At 53.3% G+C, this 18261-nt stretch overlaps 6 protein-coding genes across 6 annotated transcripts; 2 read left to right on the top strand and 4 right to left on the bottom strand.

Annotated features, from left to right (window-relative positions):
- Positions 1–856: 856 nt before the first annotated feature.
- On the bottom strand, positions 857–1576 carry ENH_00074960 (hypothetical protein; the record flags this gene model as incomplete). Its single annotated transcript, XM_013582872.1, has 1 exon — positions 857–1576. One exon carries the CDS (start codon positions 1574–1576, stop codon positions 857–859), a length of 720 nt encoding a protein of 239 aa, XP_013438326.1.
- Positions 1577–1862: 286 nt separating this feature from the next.
- On the top strand, positions 1863–2511 carry ENH_00074950 (DNA replication licensing factor, putative; the record flags this gene model as incomplete). Its single annotated transcript, XM_013582871.1, has 2 exons — positions 1863–2069; positions 2257–2511. 2 exons carry the CDS (start codon positions 1863–1865, stop codon positions 2509–2511), a joined length of 462 nt encoding a protein of 153 aa, XP_013438325.1.
- A 45-nt stretch (positions 2512–2556) lies between these two features.
- ENH_00074940 (hypothetical protein) lies at positions 2557–3494 on the bottom strand (the record flags this gene model as incomplete). The annotated part of the gene is made up of 2 exons (XM_013582870.1): positions 2557–3414; positions 3489–3494. The coding sequence occupies 2 exons, from the start codon at positions 3492–3494 to the stop codon at positions 2557–2559; spliced, it is 864 nt and encodes a 287-aa protein (XP_013438324.1).
- Positions 3495–5004: 1510 nt separating this feature from the next.
- ENH_00074930 (hypothetical protein) lies at positions 5005–5809 on the bottom strand (the record flags this gene model as incomplete). The annotated part of the gene is made up of 2 exons (XM_013582869.1): positions 5005–5282; positions 5416–5809. 2 exons carry the CDS (start codon positions 5807–5809, stop codon positions 5005–5007), a joined length of 672 nt encoding a protein of 223 aa, XP_013438323.1.
- A 401-nt stretch (positions 5810–6210) lies between these two features.
- ENH_00074920 (hypothetical protein, conserved) lies at positions 6211–7490 on the bottom strand (the record flags this gene model as incomplete). The annotated part of the gene is made up of 4 exons (XM_013582868.1): positions 6211–6345; positions 6903–6978; positions 7212–7265; positions 7447–7490. 4 exons carry the CDS (start codon positions 7488–7490, stop codon positions 6211–6213), a joined length of 309 nt encoding a protein of 102 aa, XP_013438322.1.
- A 9929-nt stretch (positions 7491–17419) lies between these two features.
- Positions 17420–18192, top strand: ENH_00074910 (Eukaryotic translation initiation factor 3 subunit L, related; the record flags this gene model as incomplete). The annotated part of the gene is made up of 2 exons (XM_013582867.1): positions 17420–17545; positions 17923–18192. The coding sequence occupies 2 exons, from the start codon at positions 17420–17422 to the stop codon at positions 18190–18192; spliced, it is 396 nt and encodes a 131-aa protein (XP_013438321.1).
- Between the last annotated feature and the right edge of the window lie 69 nt (positions 18193–18261).

Genomic DNA, 18261 nt, shown 5'->3' with positions numbered 1-18261 from the left:
GGTTTGCGGTTTGGGGGGGGGTGGGGGGGGGTTAGTAGGGTTTGTTGGGGTTTGTTGGGGTTTGTTGGGGTTTGTTGGGGTTTGTTGGGGTTTATTAGGGTTTATTGGGGTTTATTGGGGTTTATTAGGGTTTTTTAGGGTTTAGGGTTTAGGGTTTGGGGTTTGGGGGTGGGGGTGGGGTTGGGGGTGGGGTTTAGGGTTTATTGGGGTTTATTGGGGTTTATTGGGGTTTATTGGGGTTCATTAGGGTTTATTAGGGTTTATTGGGTTTACTAGGGTTTAGGGTTTAGGGTTTAGGGTTTAGGGTTTAGGGTTTGTGTGCAGGCCCCGCGTTTGCGTTTTCACTCGAAGCCCGCGATGCTGATGGACTCTTTGCGGTGTCTGGACCCCACAGTGGACATCGAAAGACTCGTTTGTCTCAAAGGAGTTGTCATTAGAGTTTCCGAAGTCATTCCCGAGATGACTCTCGCGGCCTTCAGGTGCCACGGTCAGTGCTGCTGCTGCTGCTGCTGCTGCTGCTGGGGCTGCTGCTGCTGCTGCTGCTGCTGCGGCGGCTGGTGCTTGTGCTGCTGCTGCTGCTTGTGCTGCTGCTGCTGCTGCTGCTGCTGCTTTTGCTTTGCGTGAAGCTGCATGCGGATTAATGCATGAGTGGGGTGTATGGACAGCTGTCTGCATCTGGATGTTCGCATAAAAGTCCATTAAGAGATTTTAAATAAAATTAAAATGTTTTTGCGCATTAAATGGAGCTTTAAAGACTCCAGGCTGAATAAAGTGTTTTAAAAAGTTTAAATAAATTGCAAAATGGAAAATTCCAAAAAGCAAAAGAGAGAAAAAGCCCCGCCAGGCGCTGAGGTGTCTAGACAGCGCGGCGGCGAATCTGCATGCTTCGAAAAGCGTTTTTTCTGCTTTTTTCTCGAGCCCCACGGCCGCTGCCGCTGCCGCTGCTGCTGCTGCTGCTGCTGCTGCTGCTGCTGCTGCTGCTGCTGCTGCTGCTGCAGCGCGGGACCCGCGGAGCGGAGGCCAGTGCCTGCAGGAAGTGTACTGCTGCGTGCTGAACGGCGACGTGGTGCAGCCGCAGCGCTGCAGCAGCTGCGGCGCTGTGGGGTCGCTGGCCCTGTGGCTGCAGCAAAGTGCTTTTGCTTCCAAACAACTTCTCAAACTCTCCGAAGTTCCCGAACTTCTCAGCCCCGGAGAAACTCCCCAAAGCCTCACAGTCTTCGCCTACGACGACCTCGTCGACGCCTGCAGGCCCGGAGACCGCGTCGAAATCACGGGTCCGCTGCTGCTGCTGCTGCTGCTGCTGCTGCGGCTGCTGCTGCTGCTGCTGCTGCTGCTGATTAAGCTGCTGCTGCTGCTGCTGCTGCTGCTGCTGCTGCTGCTGATTAAGCTGCTGCTGCTGCTGATTAAGCTGCTGCTGCTCCTGCGGCTGCTGCTGCTGCTGCTGCTGCTGCTGCTGCTGCTGCTGCTGCTGCTGCTGCTGCTGCGGTTGGGGTTTCTGCTGCTCCTGCTGCTCCTGCTGCTGCGGTTGGGGTTTCTGCGGCTGCTGGTGACTAACTCGGGGCCCTGGGATGGTCATGAGATGATGGGGCTGCTGATGTTGATGGGCCTGCTGCTGCTGCTGCTGCTGCTGATGGGGCTGCTGCTGCTGCTGTTTAAGCTGCTGCTGATGATGGGGGGGCTGAGGCTGCTGCTGCTCGGGAGCCTGGGGTTGCTGCGGATGGTTTGCTGCTATTTTGCTCGGCTTCCTGTTCTGTTGAGGGGCGCTGCTCCCAGCTGAACCCGCTGCTGCTGCTGCTGCTGCTGCTGCTGCTGCTGCTGCTGCAGGGGTGTATAAGGCGTCTCCTATCCGCGTTAACCCGCGCATGCGGCTGCAGCATTCTGTCTTTAGGACTTATGTGAATTTGCTGCACTTGGTGAGAGACGAAAGAGACAAGGCCACGAGGCCGTCTGCTGCTGCTGCAGCAGCGAAGCAGCAGCAGCAGGACCAGCAGCAGCAGCCGATCGAAGAGGAGACTGTTAACTTCTCGCCCGAGCTCGAGAGACAAATTGTCGCGCTCTCTCAAGACCCAGTGAGACCCCACAGCAGCAAAACACCAGCAGCAACTGCAGCAGCAGCAGCAGCAGCAGCAGCAGCAAAGCTGCTTCTGCGCAAGAGCCATTTTTGCCCCCGCGTCAGTTGCAGCCCGCCCCATTACCCCGTTGCTGCTGCTGCTGCTGCTGCTGCTGCTGCTGCTGCTGCTGCTGCTGCTGCTGCAGGACATTTACAACAAGTTGGTGACTTCTTTCGCGCCTTCCATTGTGGGGCGCGATGATGTGAAGAAAGGCATTTTGTGTCAGCTGGTGGGGGGCTCTCGGCTGCTGCTGCAGCAGCAGCAGCAGCAGCAGCAGCACACGCGGCAGCAGCGGAAGCAAAGGCCCTACAGAAGCGACCTCCACGTGCTGCTCTGCGGAGACCCAGCCACGGCGAAGTCGCAGCTGCTGCAATACGTGCACCAGATTGCGCCCAGGTAGGGTTTAGGGTTTAGGGTTTAGGGTTTAGGGTTTAGGGTTTAGGGTTTAGGGTTTGTTGTTTGTTGTTTGTTGGCGTCTGCGTCTGCGGCTCCGCCGTCGCCCCCGCAGCCGCCGCTTCGCCTGCCGCCTCCCCTTCGCTGCTGCTGCCCCCTGCTGCTGCTGCTGCACCCCTGCTGCTGCTGCTGCTGCTGCTGCTGCTGCTGCTGCAGGTGCGTCTACACGTCGGGGCGCGGCAGCAGCGCCGTGGGACTCACTGTGGCTGTCACCCGCGACCCCGACACTCGCGAGTTTGTCTTGGAAAGCGGCGCTGTGGTTTTGGCGGACGGAGGAGTTTGCTGCATCGACGAGTTCGACAAAATGGAAGAAACCGCCAGGTTGCTGCTGCTGCTGCTGCTGCTGCTGCTGCTGCTGCTGCTGCTGCTGCTGCTGCTGCTGCTGCTGCTGCTCTGCTGCTGCTGCTGCTGCTGCTGCTGCTGCTGCTGCTGCTGCTGCTGCTGCTGCTGCTGCTGCTGCTGCTGTTGCTGCAGTTGCGGCTGCTGCTGCTGCTGCTGCTGCTGCAGTTGCGGCTGCGAAGCCCGCGGCCGCGGCCGCGAAGAGCGGCGGCTTCCACGGCGCGTTCTGCTGCCGCAGCTCCACTTCTTGCTGCTGCACTTGCTGCTGCTGCTGCACTTGCTGCTGCTGCTGCTGCACGTGCTGCTGCTGCTGCACTTGCTGCTGCTGCTGCACGTGGTGCTGCTGCTCATGTGGCAACTGTTGATGCACTTGGCACTGCTGCAGTCGCCGCTGCTGCAGTTGCAGCAGCTGCAGCAGCAGCGATATTCCAGCTGTGTGATCCGAGGGGCCCTTGGTGGGTTTGCTGCTGCTGCTGCTGCTGCTGCTGCTGCTGCTGCTGACAGGGCGATTCTGCACGAAGTAATGGAGCAGCAAACTGTCACTGTGGCCAAGGCTGGGATCGTCGCCTCCCTGAGGGCCCGTACTGCCATTCTGGCCTCAGCAAATCCCGTCAGCTCAAGGTAACTCACGCTGCTGCTGCTGCTGCTGCTGCTGCTGTTGTTTCTGCTGCTGCTGCTGCTGCTGTTGTTTCTGCCGCTGCTCCTTCTCTCTGCTGCGACTGCAGTGGCCCTTTGGTGCTGCTGCGTCGCTCGCTAGTGGTATTATTATTGGCGTGAGGGCCATCGAGGGTTTAGGGTTTAGGGTTTAGGGTTTGTGGTTTACGGCTCGCTGTTTCTGGAGGCTAGGGCTATCTTTGTTTGTCACTTTTCCTCTCCTTTTGTCTTTGCTGCCCTGCTTCTCAATTGTGGCCACAAGATAGCCTTCCGTGCTGCTGCTTCTTTGCTGCTGCTGCGCTGCTGCTGCTGCTGCTGCTGCTGCGGTCTGTTCCTTTTCTCCAGCGATAAGAAAATGCCATTTTTTTCGTTTTAACAATTTAACAATGATTTAATTTGCCATTCTTTTAGGAATCCAAAAACATGCCACTAATTATTTAATAGCAATCATTTATTTATTTATTTATTTATTATTTATTTATTTATTTATTTATTTATTTATTATTTTGTTTTGCTGCTGCAGATACGACCGGCAGCGGGCTGTGGTGGAAAACATAAACTTGCCTCCTTCTTTGTTTTCCAGATTTGATTTAATTTATTTGCTGCTGGACACTGCTTCTCCCGAGGCCGACAAGCAGCTTGCTGCGCGCCTCTGCAGGTCCTTCGCAGGCGCTCCCACGGAGGTCTGCTGCTGCTGCTGCTGCTGCTGCTGCTGCTGCTGCTGCTGCTGCTGGGGGGGTGGTGGGGCGGTGGGCTGCTGCTGCTGCGGCGGGCGGGGGGCTGCTGCTGGAACTGTTGAACTTACTGCTGTTGCCGCTGCTGGACTAGCTGCTGCTGAACCAGCCGCTGCTGCTAACTAGCTGCTGCTGCTGCTGCTGCTGCTGCTGCTGCTGCAGGACAGTGTTGAGAGCAGCCCGCCCATAAGCAAAAGCCTGCTGAGTTCTTACTTGGCCTTTTGCCGCTTCCGCTGCCAACCAACTTTGTCTTTGGAAGCAAAAGAGGCCCTCAAAGCCGAATACCTCAGAATGCGCAAGAGAGACACCACCAGCAAGTAACGCCCCGCAGCAGCAGCAGCAGCAGCAGCAGCAGCAGCAGTAGCAGCACCACCAGCAGCACTAGCAATAGCAGCACTGGCAGTAGCAGCACCAGCAGCACTGGCAGCGCCAGCACTACCAGCAGCAGCACTAGCAGCAGCAGCACTAGCAGCAGCAGCACTAGCAGCAGCAGCAGCAGCAGCAGCAGCAGCAGCAGCAGCAGCGGCGGTGTGCTGCTGGTGTGCTGCGGTGTTAGACACCCTTCTGCTTCGATCCGGCAGCTGGAGTCGCTGCTGCGGCTGTCGGAAGCAATTGCGAAGCTGCGGCTGTCTCCGCAAGTTGCTGCAGCAGATGCAGCAGAAGCTGTTCGCCTCATTCACGTCGCCACTTTCCAGTCCCTCGTGGACCCCTTCTCAGGTCTGCTGCTGCTGCTGCTGCTGCTGCTGCTGCTGCTGCTGCTGCTGCTGGGGCTGCTGCTGCTGGGGCTGCTGCTGCTGCTGCTGGGGCTGCTGCTGCTGCTGCTGGGGCTGCTGCTGCTGCTGCTGGGGCTGGGGCTGCTGCTGCTGGGGCTGCTGCTCAGTGGGGCGGTGCTGCTCGCTCTGCTGCTGCTGTGGCTGCTGCTGCTGCTGCAAGTGAGCTTCGGGTCTGGCTGCTGCTGCAAGCCCTGCTGCTGCTGCTGCTGCTGCTGCTGCTGCAGGCCGGATAGACTTCGACCAAATCCATGTGGGGCAAAGCCGGCAACAGCGGCTGCTGCAGCAGCGCTGCTGCGAGGCGCTGCAGCAAGTGCTGCTGGCAGCAGCAACCAGCGGCAACGCATTCCTCACCAAAGAAGAGCTGCACATAAAAGTTCAGGAGCTGCTGAAGGTCAGTTTGCTGCTGCTGCTGAGGGGCTGCTGCTGCTGCTGCTCGAGGTCTGTTTGCTGCTGCTGCTGAAGCTCTGCTCCTGCTGCTTGAGGTCCGTTCGCTGCTGCTACGGAAAATCCGGTTGCTGCTGCTGCTGCTGCTGCTGCTGCTGCTGCTTCTGACTGTTTCTGTCCGAGCGAGACTTCTGACTGCAAACAGCCCGTGCCCTGCCGTGCTGCTGCTGCTGCCGCCTTTTTGCTCCTGCTGCGGCTGCTGCTGCTGCCGCTTTGTTCCTGTGCTGCTGCTGCTGCTGCAACCTTTTGCTGCTGCGACTTTCTCTTTGCAGCTGGGAGGCAGCAGCGCTGGAGTAGACATGGCAACTCTCAATGCTGCGCTGCAGCAGCTTGAAGAAGACCGTGAGCAGCCCCACAGCAGCAGCACAGCAGCAGCAGCAGCAGCAGCACAGCAGCAGCAGCACAGCCGCAGCACAAGCAGCAGCAGAACAACCTGCGTCTGTCTGTGTCTTGTCCCTGTTAACTGCAGAAGTCATCTCACGGAAGCCAGGAGGCCTCTTCCACGCCACTCTTGTTGCTGCTTGACTCCGCAGCAGCAGCAGCAGCAGCAGCAGCAGCAACAGCAACTAGCAGCAAGGGCAGCTGCCGCAGCAGCAGCAGTGCGCTGCTGCAGGCTTTTGGCTGCAGCCCGCAGCTGCCCGCCTTCAGGTGTCTGTACACCTTAGCAACATTGGGTTACAAATATTTTCTAAACTCCCTAAACTATACAATGCTCGCTGGCGTAGCTGTTTGCTGCTGCTGCTGCTGTAGCTGCTGCTGCTGCTGTAGCTGCTGCTGCTGCTGTGGCTGCTGCTGCTGCTGCTGTGGCTGCTGCTGCTGCTGTGGCTGCTGCTGCTGCTGCAGCGAAATTGACAAGAAAGAGTTCCTCGAGAGCCACAAGATACGAAAAATACAGCTAGCCTTCCCCAGCGAAGGCCAGCAGCTACTGCTGCAGCGGGCGCTGCTGCTGCTGCAGCGGCTACTGCTGCTGCAGCGGCTGCTGCTGCAACCACGCGCGGCTGCTGCGGCACACAAGGCCGCGGTAACTGTGCTGCTGCTGCTGCTGCAGCACTTGCTGCTAGTGCACTGCAGCTGCTGCAGTCCCTCGAGACATTCAACAGACAGCTATGCAGCTGTCTTCTCAGGGCCACTGTTCATGCTGCAGCAGCAGCAAACCATTTGCTGCTGTGGCTCCAACAGCAGCAAAGCACCTGCTGCTATGGCTGTTGCAGCAGGAAGCCACCTGCTGCCATGGGTGCAGCAGCAGAAAACGACCTGCTGCTGTCGCTGCAGCGGCAGCAGCAAACCACTTGCTGCTGCGGCTGCAGCAAGAGCAAACCACTTGCTGCTGCTGCTGCTGCTGCTGCTGCAGCAACAGCACTTCAGTTGTCAGTCGTGGAAGAGTTGCGCCGCACGAAGTCAGACATTTTCCTATTCAAAGGAGTGTGCTCGTGCTTCTCCGGGATCTTCTCAGCCACCAGCGACTCCGCCCTGCAGCAGCAGCAGCAGCAACAGCAGCAGCAGCAGCAACAGCAGCAGCAGCAAAGAAAATAAGCGGCTACTTGCATGCGCAAACGACCTCCAGCAATGCCTTGGCGCAGCAGCTGCTGCTGCTATACACGAAAGCAAGGCACAAACAAAAGTAGGAAAACCTCGAAGCACAGCAGCAACACAAGCAGCAGCAGCAGCAGCAGCAGCAGCAGCAGCAGCAGCAGGTGACGTACCGCTGGATGAGTTCAGTCAGCGCCTGTGGGTTGCTGTCGTTCTTCTTGAGAGTCCTGCAGCAGCAGCAGCAGCAGCAGCAACAGAGCAGCCAGAGTGATAAAGAAGCAGCCACGCCCCCAGTGAGCAGCAGCAGCAACAGCAGTGGATACGTCCAGCAGCAGCAGCAGCAGCAGCAGCAGCAGGAGCAACAGTAGTGGCTACGTCCAGCAGCAGCAGCAGCAGCAGATGGCTTACTTCTCAAGCTCCGCGGAGATTTCCTTTCCCCTTGCTTGCGACATTTTAGCGATAAGAAATGGTAACCTGCAGCAGCAGCAGCAGCAGCAGCAGCGGCAGCAGCAGCAGCGGCAGCAGCAGCAGCAGCAATTATATTAAAAACAAAGAAACGGGAGTTCCGCCTAGCGTATGCAGATGTCCTGTGCTGCTTAATGCAGCAGCCACGCGGAAGCAGCTGGCTGCGTGAGCGGAAGCAGCAACAGCAGCGGCCGCAGCAGCAACAGCAGCAGCAGCAGCAGCAGCAGCAGCAGCAGCAAGGCGAACTAGTTGAAGAGAGCTTCTAAAGAGTAATATGATAAAGATTAAGAACAGAAAAGACAGCAAAAGGTGACGAAGGATTGACAGAAATGTTCTGAAGGCGCAGCGGTGGGCAGCAGCAGAAAAGCAGCGGCAGCAGCAGCGCGGGCGGACAAAGTTACCTGTTTCTGCAAATGAAGTAAAGACAAATTAAAGAGAATATGTTTTTAAAAGAAGAGTAAAGATAATAAGCACAAAAGCTTCCTGATAGTTTGCAGCCAAGCCCGCGGGGTTACGGGAAGGAAGCTCAATGGTCTGTGCAGCTTCCTTGCCGCTGCAGCAGCAGTTAGGTCTCTTGCTGGTTTTTTACCTTTTTCGGGCCCGAATTGCGTTTAAAATGGAAATATATTTCAATTAGGATTAATTAGGATGGCTTCGAGCCCGCAAAGTGTTCAAAAACACGCTTATCCACGCCGCAACGCCCTAATAAGCAGCCAGCCCCAGCCGGTAACCTATCAAGCTCACACTCAATAACTCCTTTTTAGGGAATTTGTTTGTCTTCCATACAGCGATTAAATCATATTTTTATTCTCTCTTATTCCTTGGCCCCAAGCCCACTGCAAATCCCAGCACCACACTGTAAGCTCGGGCAGCAGCAGCAACAGCAGCAGCAACAGCAGCAGAACCACCAGCAGCAGCAGCAGCAGCAACTCCTTCTGTACACAAGCATTAATGCATTTCTTTATTTCATTGAATTTTATAGGCCTTCATATTCTCTGCTGCAGCCACAGCGGAGGCAGAAACAATGGGCCAAACTGTTTGAGTTCTTTTGCAGGGGAAGTTAGTGGGGGTTCTTAAGTCTTTCTAATCTGCTGCGGGCTGCAAGGACCATTTCTAAGTACTTGCTTTCTTAATTGCTCCTTAAAGGCCTCTTTGCCTTTTTCAACATTACAGGTTTGAAGAAACTTTTGCGCAGGAACTGCAAAGCCCATTTCCTACATGTTTCTTCACTTCGAAGAAAATAGGCAGAAGCCACACAAAAAAGATTCAATTTTTGTCACATAAATCATGTACAAAGAGAATACAAGACAGTTTTATTGAATTTCACCTCAAAGAAAGCTCTTGAGTTGGAATGCAGTGGCAGATATCTTTATCTGCTCTTGCAAATCCAGAGCTTTTCATGATTTGAAGGAAATGCTGAAAATTTGACGTAGCTGGTGCTGCATATTGACTCAGCTTGAGAAGCTTTTAAAACAAAACTATTATTAGTTCTTTGAGGATCTTTTAAATCAACAAATGCTATTTTTGCTTTGCCTATTTGAATTCTTTTAGCTGCCCCTTAGGGCCAAGTCTAGAGTTTAATAAGAACAGGAAATACTGCAGCCTGTACTGCACTTGGCGGTACCTAAAGCAGCATTTTTAGAAGTGCTCTACAGTGGCTTATCAAGAAGACTCTCGCTGGCAGCTACGATTCTATGAAATCCGTAAGTACACGCAGCTGCAAGCAGTGGCTAGCAAGCCCCCAAAGTTTGGAACTCTTCTGACACAACTTAACCGCAGCTATTTAGTAGAGTTGCAGGGATTAAAATGAGGAGTACATTTCCATCGAAGCTCGCAAGCTCCTCCGCTTTTCAGTGGCGGTGTTAACAAACAAATCTGAAACTGGAAAGCAGCAAACAGCAACTGTGACGGATCCCCCAGATGCCTTCAGCAGCACCCACAGGGTTTCTTTCAAAGCAGCTGTCAACTGCAAACTCTGAGAAATCGATTTGTTGGATGTTTGCTTCCCACGGGTGCAAGCTTAGAAGTGCAAGCATAAGCAGCTGGTGAGGAAAGAGAGAATAGATGAAGTTAATAACTCAATAGCATTAGAACATTTGCGCTGAAGACAAGAAGCTCGGCAAGCCCAGTTCAAATTATACACTTCTAAACAAGAGCAGCATTCCCAGGAATATTTAACTCCAATATGTACACAGAAAGCGACGGCTTTAACACTTGCAGAGTGAAAATCATCTTCTTTCTTCCAGAGAGAACAAAAGTACTTTGTGTCTCAGAGGCCAGTTGCATGGGCCTGCGAATGCGGAAATAAACGTGTTAGTTGATAGCATAGAGGCCCCAAACCTCATGAAGAAAATGAAGGGTTACCTGCATTTCGTTGTGCTGCAGTACAAAAGCGGGCTCCTGCAGATGCTTAAACTCCACCTGCCGTCTCAGGCGAAGCCTCATGAGACTGAAGCCCCTAGAGGGAGTGGCTTTCGTTGAGAGCCCAAATGCCTCATGAGACGTGAGGCCCTTAGGAGCAAAGGCCTCCGTTGAAAGCCTAGAAGTCTCACTGAACTGAAGCCCTTGAGAAGAAAGGTCTTAGTTGAGAGCCCAATGAGATTGAGGCCTTAGTTGAGAGCCCTGGAGCCACAGGCCTCAGGAGCCTTCAATTACGACACTTGCAAGTGAGTAAAGCCTCTGCGGGGCCCCTTAAATGCTACTGCGCACAGAAATGTGCTTACTTTTTGACTGTCCGACCACAGCTGCAGGTACTAGTGCTATACTCTTTACAAGCCCCTGGTGATGTGCGCGTTTGAGTTGACTGAATCCCTTCTCACTGGAGCCCACGCTCAGTGCCTTGTAAGAGCCTAACTGCCTATTTAATTATTTGAAGCTCTAGATCTCAATAGCTGCAGTTGAGTGGCTGTCAAAGAACATGCATAGGGAGAGCTGCATACTCGAAGCACACAAGGGCGAACACCTGAGAGAAGGCAAGCCATGAAAGGCGCCATACATTTCCAACTAACCACAGCGGGGATATGCAAAGCGTCCTCCTACCACACATATAGGACTCTAGTCACCAGCTTGGTGGCACAAGCCCTGGACTTTGGATCCCCAGGTCGAGGGTTCGATTACCCAGAACTGATTTTTCTGTCTTGTTTGAGTGGCGCCCCCGTGGGGCTGCTTATAGAGGTGCATGCATGCACGCAGCGATAGGCTCTAGGATCTATTCAAGTCACGGGGCTGGAGAGCGACACAGCGCAGCAAGGTGAGACGGCGCAGCAGCGCGAACAGCTGGAGTTCTCGCCGTCGCTGACTTCTTGGCGGTGTCAGTGAGTTTGCAGGAGAGTTCAATTCGAAAGCAACAAGGAAAATCACTTCATTCTTCAATGAAGTCGCTTCTTCCTCAAGAAAAATGGCAGTTTGTTTCGCGAGTTTAGTGTGCCTGGGAAATGGCAGCACTTGCTTCTTCGCTGTGTTTTCGGAATAAGGAAAGAAAGCAGATGCGGCGGAGTCGAAGCATCGAAGTCTTCAACTTTGCTGCGAAGCAGTACTCAGCAGCAGCTCTAGAACTGTCGCATTCGAAGTCAAAGAAATGCGCTTTCTCAAGAAGCTGCACGCAGATGGGACGTTAACTAACGGCTGCCCACTGCTGCTGCAGCACCGCCGCAGCGAAAGCAGTCAGGAGTGCAGCAAGCAGTCAAAGCAAAGCAGCTTGCGGAGGGCGCGTTTTGGGGGCGTTTGCAGTGCTGAGCACTGCAAAAGAGCAAAAATTCAACTTGAAAGAATGCTAACAGAAAGGGAATGTTGGATAGATGAAACAGCACGGAGAAGTTCGCCAGAACTCTGAAGGCTTGGGGCGGTTTGTCGGCAGCGACTGACTGCAGTGCGCTTCTCGGGCCTCTTCGAGGCGTAGCGTCGTAGCTTTTCTGAACCTGCAGCCAACATTTTTCCTTAATGAAGTTGGATGGTTCTGTCTGCGGTCACAAACCCGCAGCAAGAGCCTCTGCATGCAGGAAGTGGGGCTGGGCGCCGGTGCCGTGAAAGAGTTCTGGCCAATCACTGGCTCAAATGGGGAAAGTTTGGCTGAAGAGTGACTCGGCCATTTGTTGGGCTGGGAGAGGGGCTTCCAGTCCGGAGCATTTGTTGCAGCTTCCGACTCTGAGGGAATTAAGCCGAAGACGCGGCGCGTTTGTTCAGTGGAGGAGTCTGGCCCGGAACTGCAAGGCATACCCAAAAGAAAGTCAAGCCTATTGGATTCCAGCGACGAGAGGGAACGAAGAAGGGGTGGAGAAGCTCGGCTGGTTTCTGTTTGAGGAATTTGGACCCGAGGCAATGAACACAAGCCTCCGCGTGGGCCGGGGTACTTGTAGTGCACAGGCACTACAGTAAGGCTTGCTGGTGACCTATAGACGATGGCTAGCTAGCGACCTACAAGGGGTCGCAGCACTGGAGGAGGACAGGACTTTCCTAATAGGATGAAAGTAAGAAAAACTGTCTATGAGTTCAAATCCATACGCTGGAGGTGCCTGAAAATGCGGGGAGGCTGGGGATGGCGATAACGTGGGAAACAGTGCAGGCATCCTCCCCACAGAGCCTGGGAGGCGGGCACCCGGAGTGGAGCGAATGGAACGACAACAGATTTCGGATACTTGAGAATTGTTGTATTTCGATGAAATTAAGCTACAGTTTCCAGGAAATGGGCCTACGTTAGGTGCCGTTTGTAGGCCCTGCTCGAGAGGCAGGTACCAGCGCAGTCACAGCAGTAGGCGATGTGCACTACAGTGCAGGCCCGCATGCGTGGCCTAGAGTATGTTTAAACGGAACAAGAAAAGTCTTTTTATTCGCAAAGATCCGCTGGGGCATGATCGTGGTTGGTGCAAAGCACGTGGCTGACGAGTCCACGAAGAGCGGCAAGCACATCTGCCGTAGGCACAGTACCACCTGCATGCAAAGCCACGCGGAAACACTTGAAAGCAAAAGTAAGGTGCTGCTTCGGGAACTCGGATTGCACGGATTCTGCAGCTTCCCCTGCAGCTTCGAAGTAAGGCACGCAGAAACACAGGTACTGCAGGTGGGTTGCGACCCAGGCATGCCAGGCTAAATGGCCCTCGCTGCCGGGCGTAAGAACTGGACTGACCATTATGAAGAGTTGTTCTTCCGGTGAGAGAAAAGACACTTTTTGGGGCCACGGCCTCTGCAAAAGCGTTCCCTGTGGCACGGGCTTTTTGTGCCCCGCGCATGAGCGCTGTGGGGGGCAGAAAAGAGTGAACAGGTAACTCCTCTGCCTATGGCTGATAGCTCTCCATAGACTTTCGGAGGCCCTGGGGCCCCAGGTAAGGCCTGTGGAGCCACTGAGCCAACATCGCCCACCGGGCAAACATACAGAAAAAGTGATGAAGCCCTCAGGTGGCTCACCGGCGCTCACTGAGTGCAGGCGGGGCAGAACGCTGGGGCTGGCGGGGGCCCCCGGCTGCCAGCTGGTTGCTCTCAGCTTGTGAACAAGTGGTGGCGAGCTGACGTGTAGTAAGCGCAGCCTCGCCTCACTCGTACGTGGGGGATTCTTTCCCCCTCACTTCGGTACATACATATCCAATAAGGAGAAAGGGAGATGACATGCATGGAATTCTTTCCTCGTTACATATGTCCATACAGATCCAACAAGAACAAAGGGGCCCACATATGCCCTTAAAAGCATGAAGATTTAATTCTGTGTCTATTCTGGACTTCCCGGGGCCTTTGGTGTCACTTGGTGCTCTTGCCTTCGCATGCTGCACCGGTGATGCTGCTAGTCCCAATCCGTCGCTTAAAAAAACGTGGCCCCTGCTGCAGAGTTAGCCTAGGCTGTTCCAGAAGAACAGGCCTGGCCACGGCTGAATCAGGAGCTAGGTTTCTCCAGCTATAACCTCTTTGGCTGTGCTGCATGTGCAGGATAGTGAATGGAAGAAACTTGTGAGTTTATGCTGGTGCAAAGTTGCAGTGCTACTCCCTACTTGTAGAGAGAACATAGGCTACTCGTCACAGGGAGTGCCTAAAGTTCATAACTCGAATGCCCCTGCTGCTTCGGATTCATAACCTGACAAAGGAAGCCAATGCGTTAATGCGCTTGCCTATGTAAAATCGCATTCGGATAAACAGACAAAGAGATACATTGTCTTTCTCCTGGTTTCATCTCCCTCCCTGCATGCCCGTGCTGCTCTCTTGAGCTTCAGCATCACTCGCGAGCCGCAAGCCTCGGCTGAACTGCAGTGGCCTGGCTGCAGAGAACAAGACCCCTTTTAGTGGTGGATACTTTAAGCTATTACGTAAGCCTACGCGTTGTAAATTACAAGACCCTGAAGGCATTTTTTCAGTCACATTGCACGGCTGCGTTGACCACTTTGGATTGCGCCGTTCACTGGCTAACCGGAGACCAGTGAGCCAAAAGCGTCCAGGAATTAGTCTAGATTTAGCGCACAGTCCGTGACTTTTCCTGCTGTTTACACAAATTACATACACCCGATCGCTGGGATCAACAGAGGATATCCTCGGAGTGTCTCGATATTCCGATTCCCGCATCACCAGATATCAGTCGACCGAGTCTCACAACATGGAATTTATTTGCCACTACTACGAAAATTGGTACACACAAAAATATTATCTGCAATCCAATCTATGTCAAAGTATCTTCAGTGCACGCTTTCTGGGAACCCTGTTAATTAGGCTCCAAGCGCGAAGAACACGCCATTCACCGCTAAGCCCAGCGCGAGGGATCTAAATCCGTAAAGAGCTTAATTCGAAAAAATCCAAACCAACAAAGGCTGGCGTCCTGCGTTTTATGCAGTAAATCTAAATCTGCTGTTTCCTAAGCTGGAGGATAAGGCATCCACGCATATTCACAAACTATCCCCCACCCTGCGGCCTCTTGGACACCCTCCGCCCCAAGCGCTCCTGATTATTCGGGATAAGCTGTCTTTTTCACCAGGAAATATTTTTACATAGCCACCAGAGCTTTTGTGCCTTTGCCTAAATCCAATTTTTCAGTCCCCCCAGCTCGTAGACCGATCGGGTTCTGGCACGAGCCCGCTGGACAGCACAAATGCATGTTTAGCTGCCCAGCTGCTGAGGTCCCACTTGGTCCATTCCTTTGAATAACTGCAGCCTAAATATAAGGTATGACTCAGGCGCCTTGAAATTCAGAAGATTGCCGCCGTGCATGCAGTGTTAAGCTCTTGCAGGTCCACAGGAAAATCCTCCGGGCTATTTGCTAGTTTCAGTTGCAGCTCCGTAACGTATTATAGTGCCTCTCTGTACAAAAAAGCTTGGTGAGCCCCCAGGCTCGCTTACGGGGAGCACAAGGGGGCCCCATAGTCACAAGTGCTGCAGTTTATTAGATTAAAGGATGCCATCAGGGGCAGTGAGAAAGACAATGGAGCAAAAGCTTCATGAGGGAGAATGGATAGAAGCAAGGAGCTTCGGAATGGGAACGGGGATAGTTGCAGCTTCCCCGGACTAACTGCTCATTTATTAATGTAAAGAATACTTCTGAAGCACTTTAAAATGTGCAAAGCCTGTAACTGCTCTTCCAGATAAAAATCTCCTGAGATGCCACTGAAGAGTCACGTATTGCATTTTCTTTTTTTTTCTTCCTAAGTTGTTGGCTGCGCTTATTCTGCGCTCAAGCCAGTTACTATCTATTTTAGCTTTAAACATCCAGGACTGCCATAAGTGATCCCTAACAAACTAACGTCCCTTAAAACTTGTCGCTACCTTCATAGCTGGATACGCGGCCAGCTACCTGAGGGGTCTTATCCTGGAAGAGCAAGACCAAAGTAATTTCAAACCGTTGCAGCCCAATACAAATGCCCTTAAATAAATGTTATTTGTAGGTGGGGAGCTTTCTCTTAACATCCACTCCTGCCCCAAATTCGGAGAAAAAGAGGGAAAAGGGCAAAAGGAGCCGAGAACAATGGCGGCCTCGACAAAACCAGGCATAGAAAATGTTTTTGATTTTGCCTCACAGTTAGCCTCCAATATAAACTTATTGCACTAGAGAACGTCTAAAGGCCCCTAGAGGAATATTCTGCTGCTTATCGCGAGTGGTGGCCAAGGCCGAAACTCCCAGCCCCCTGAAGAGTGCCCCCAACATCTTCTTTGTGATTAACCTAGCCAATTCCTTTTCTTTTATTTATTGCAGTGCAAAGCAATTCTTAGAAAGGGCGCAAGAGGTGCAAGCTAGGGATTTCTACTTACGCAGCTGTAGCCGCTAGCCAGCTGCTTGCTACAACAGGCACTTAGGCCCTTAGTGTTGCGGGCTGATCCTGCGGTTTTAGGTTTGACCAGCTTTTGAAAAATCTTCAGTAGATTTTATATTTCACCTGGAAATACATAAACTAGCAAAGCCGTTAGGTGACATGCAGACCTGGATCTATTGTCGTAAGATCGTGGAATACTACAGACATTCCACAAACATTGGCGCCACAAACGCAACTTTTATAAATTTCATTTATCTGAATTGATCCAAAAAAGAAGTATTCCCAATGAGGCAGTAGGTTCGGGGTGTTAAACAGCTGTTCTTATTACCTTGGGAGAGTACCTCACTGCAAATGAAAATAAAAACTTGGCGACGCTTTGAGCGCCAGAAGGCACAGAGCCTTACAATTCAAAGCTTTTAAAGAGCCTAAACAAAAGATGCCAGCCACTGCCAATTTCAAGGCTGCCCCCATAGGCAGCAGCAAAGGTAGAAGAAGCTGTTTCAGTCAAACAGTCTAGCAAAGGGACTCGATGGCCCCACAGCAAACGGCACTTCATTTAAAACAGCTGCAGCAGCACTTCAGGTCTTGATTAAGCTTTTTCCCAAGGCATGGCCTGGAGGGCAGCTGCTTGAAGAAAAGATCTTTTCCGAAATTATGACCCATTTGAACTTATAATTTTGAACTTGTGAGCCATTTGAACTTATAATGGGCCGGCCGCTGCAGCATTGCCATAGCTGCCAATGAGCGCAAACAGCAGACCACTTTATTCTCTTGCTGCGGAGAAAGCATCATGCCTATGAAAGCTGCCAAACTCCACTTTAGACAGCTCTAGCCCCCAGCCCAGCTGCAGCAGCAGCAGCAGCAGCAGCTGCAGCAGCAGCAGCAGCAGCAGCAGGCCCCACAGCCACTAGCTCCTGGCCGTGCTGCGTGAGGGGGGGCCCCCAGGCCGCGGGGCTGACTGGCCTGGAGCCTAGCAGAGTGGCTGGGGGCCCCCCAGTGTTGCTGTTGCAGCAGAGCACTGACTTGGGCTGCTTCGGGGTTATTTTCTGGGACTTTTGGGGGTTTTATATCATCAGATTTTCTATTTTATTTCAGGAAGATATGTTTTTTTAATCTGGAAGCTTTCATTTCTCGATGTCTCATTAGAAGCGGGCTCTCGCGGACTGCACATGGTTACTAGCTGTACAGACACCGCGGAGCTACATAGTGGAAGCAAAGGCTTCCCCGGGAACTTTCCAGAAAGGAATTAAAAATGAAAATGATTTTAAAAATAAAACAACATAATTGTTGTATCGAGTTATAATTCGGCTGCGGCGCCGCAGCCCCACGGACCCTTGCTGCTGCTGCTGCTGCTGCCGTGGGGTGCATGTACACTGGAAGCGGCCGCAGCAGCAGCAGCAGCAGCAGCAGACCTCACACGCTTACTGCTTCCTTCAAATCTCTTTTGTAGCAGCCAACAGAAACCCTAAACCCTCAGTGAGCCCAGGAGAGCCGTGGGGGTGTCTGGGGTGCTGCAGCAGCGCAGAACAGCAGCAGCGGCGGCCGCAGGAGCAGCAGCAGCAGCAGCAGCAGCAGCAGCAGCAACGTAATTCGCGTTTGCTTCTTTTTCCCCTTGCAGACAGCAGCTGCTGAGGAACGGAAGAGCAGCAGCAGCAGCAGCAGCAGCAGCCTGAAGCCCCAAACCCTACACTGAACTCACCATGCACTCAGCAGCAGAGGCGCAGGATGCTGCTGCTGCTGCTGCTGCTGCAGCAGAGCACCAGCAGCGCGAAAGGGTGGAGGCCGAGCTTGCAGATGAGGACCTGGACAGGATGATGGCGGAGAGGGTGGGCGCTGGGACCGGCCTAGGGTTTAGGGTTTAGGGTTTAGGGTTTAGGGTTTAGGGTTTGGGGTCTAGCTGTTGGTGCATTCGTTTCGCCGCGAGAAGAGCCGGGCTCGTGGAGGGCGAGCAGCAGAGCTAGGGTTTGCTGGTTAGCGCGTACCAGAGCGAGCTAGGGTTTAGGGTTTAGGGTTTAGGGTTTAGGGTTTAGGCTTTAGGGTTTAGGGTTTAGCTGCAGCTGCCGAGCAGCACCCTCCCCACGCCCTCCCGCCACCACCCCGAGCGCCCCCTCCCGACGCCTCCCCCTTCGCTGCCCAGGGTCTAGGGTTCAGAGCCAGGGTTTAGGGTTTAGGGTTTAGGGTTTAGGGTTTAGGGTTTGTGCAGGTGACGTTCGAGCCGGAGGTGGAGAACTTTTTGCGGGAGCTGTACGACAAGTTGTACGTGCGGTGTACAGACAGCGTGCGTCGGCTGTACGAAGTGGACTATCCTTCACTTTCCGAAAAGTTTTTTTTTTCTTCTCCGTGGCCTTCAGTGGATCTTGTTGGCGATTTCTACAGAGAGTATCAGCGCTACCACTCCCTCATTATGACTCTTTACAAGGAGCTTTACTACCGACATCTCTTCCTCAGGCAGGGTTTAGGGTTTAGGGTTTAGGGTTTAGGGTTTGGGGTTTGGGGGGGGGGTTTGGGGTTTAGGGTTTAGGGTTTAGGGTTTGGGGTTGGG

Source organism: Eimeria necatrix, genomic scaffold (assembly GCF_000499385.1).
Source record: "Eimeria necatrix Houghton genomic scaffold, Enh_scaff763, whole genome shotgun sequence".
NCBI lineage: Eukaryota > Apicomplexa > Conoidasida > Eucoccidiorida > Eimeriidae > Eimeria > Eimeria necatrix.
The sequence above is the reverse complement of the archived record's forward strand: the minus strand, read 5'-3'. Positions and strand labels throughout refer to the sequence as shown.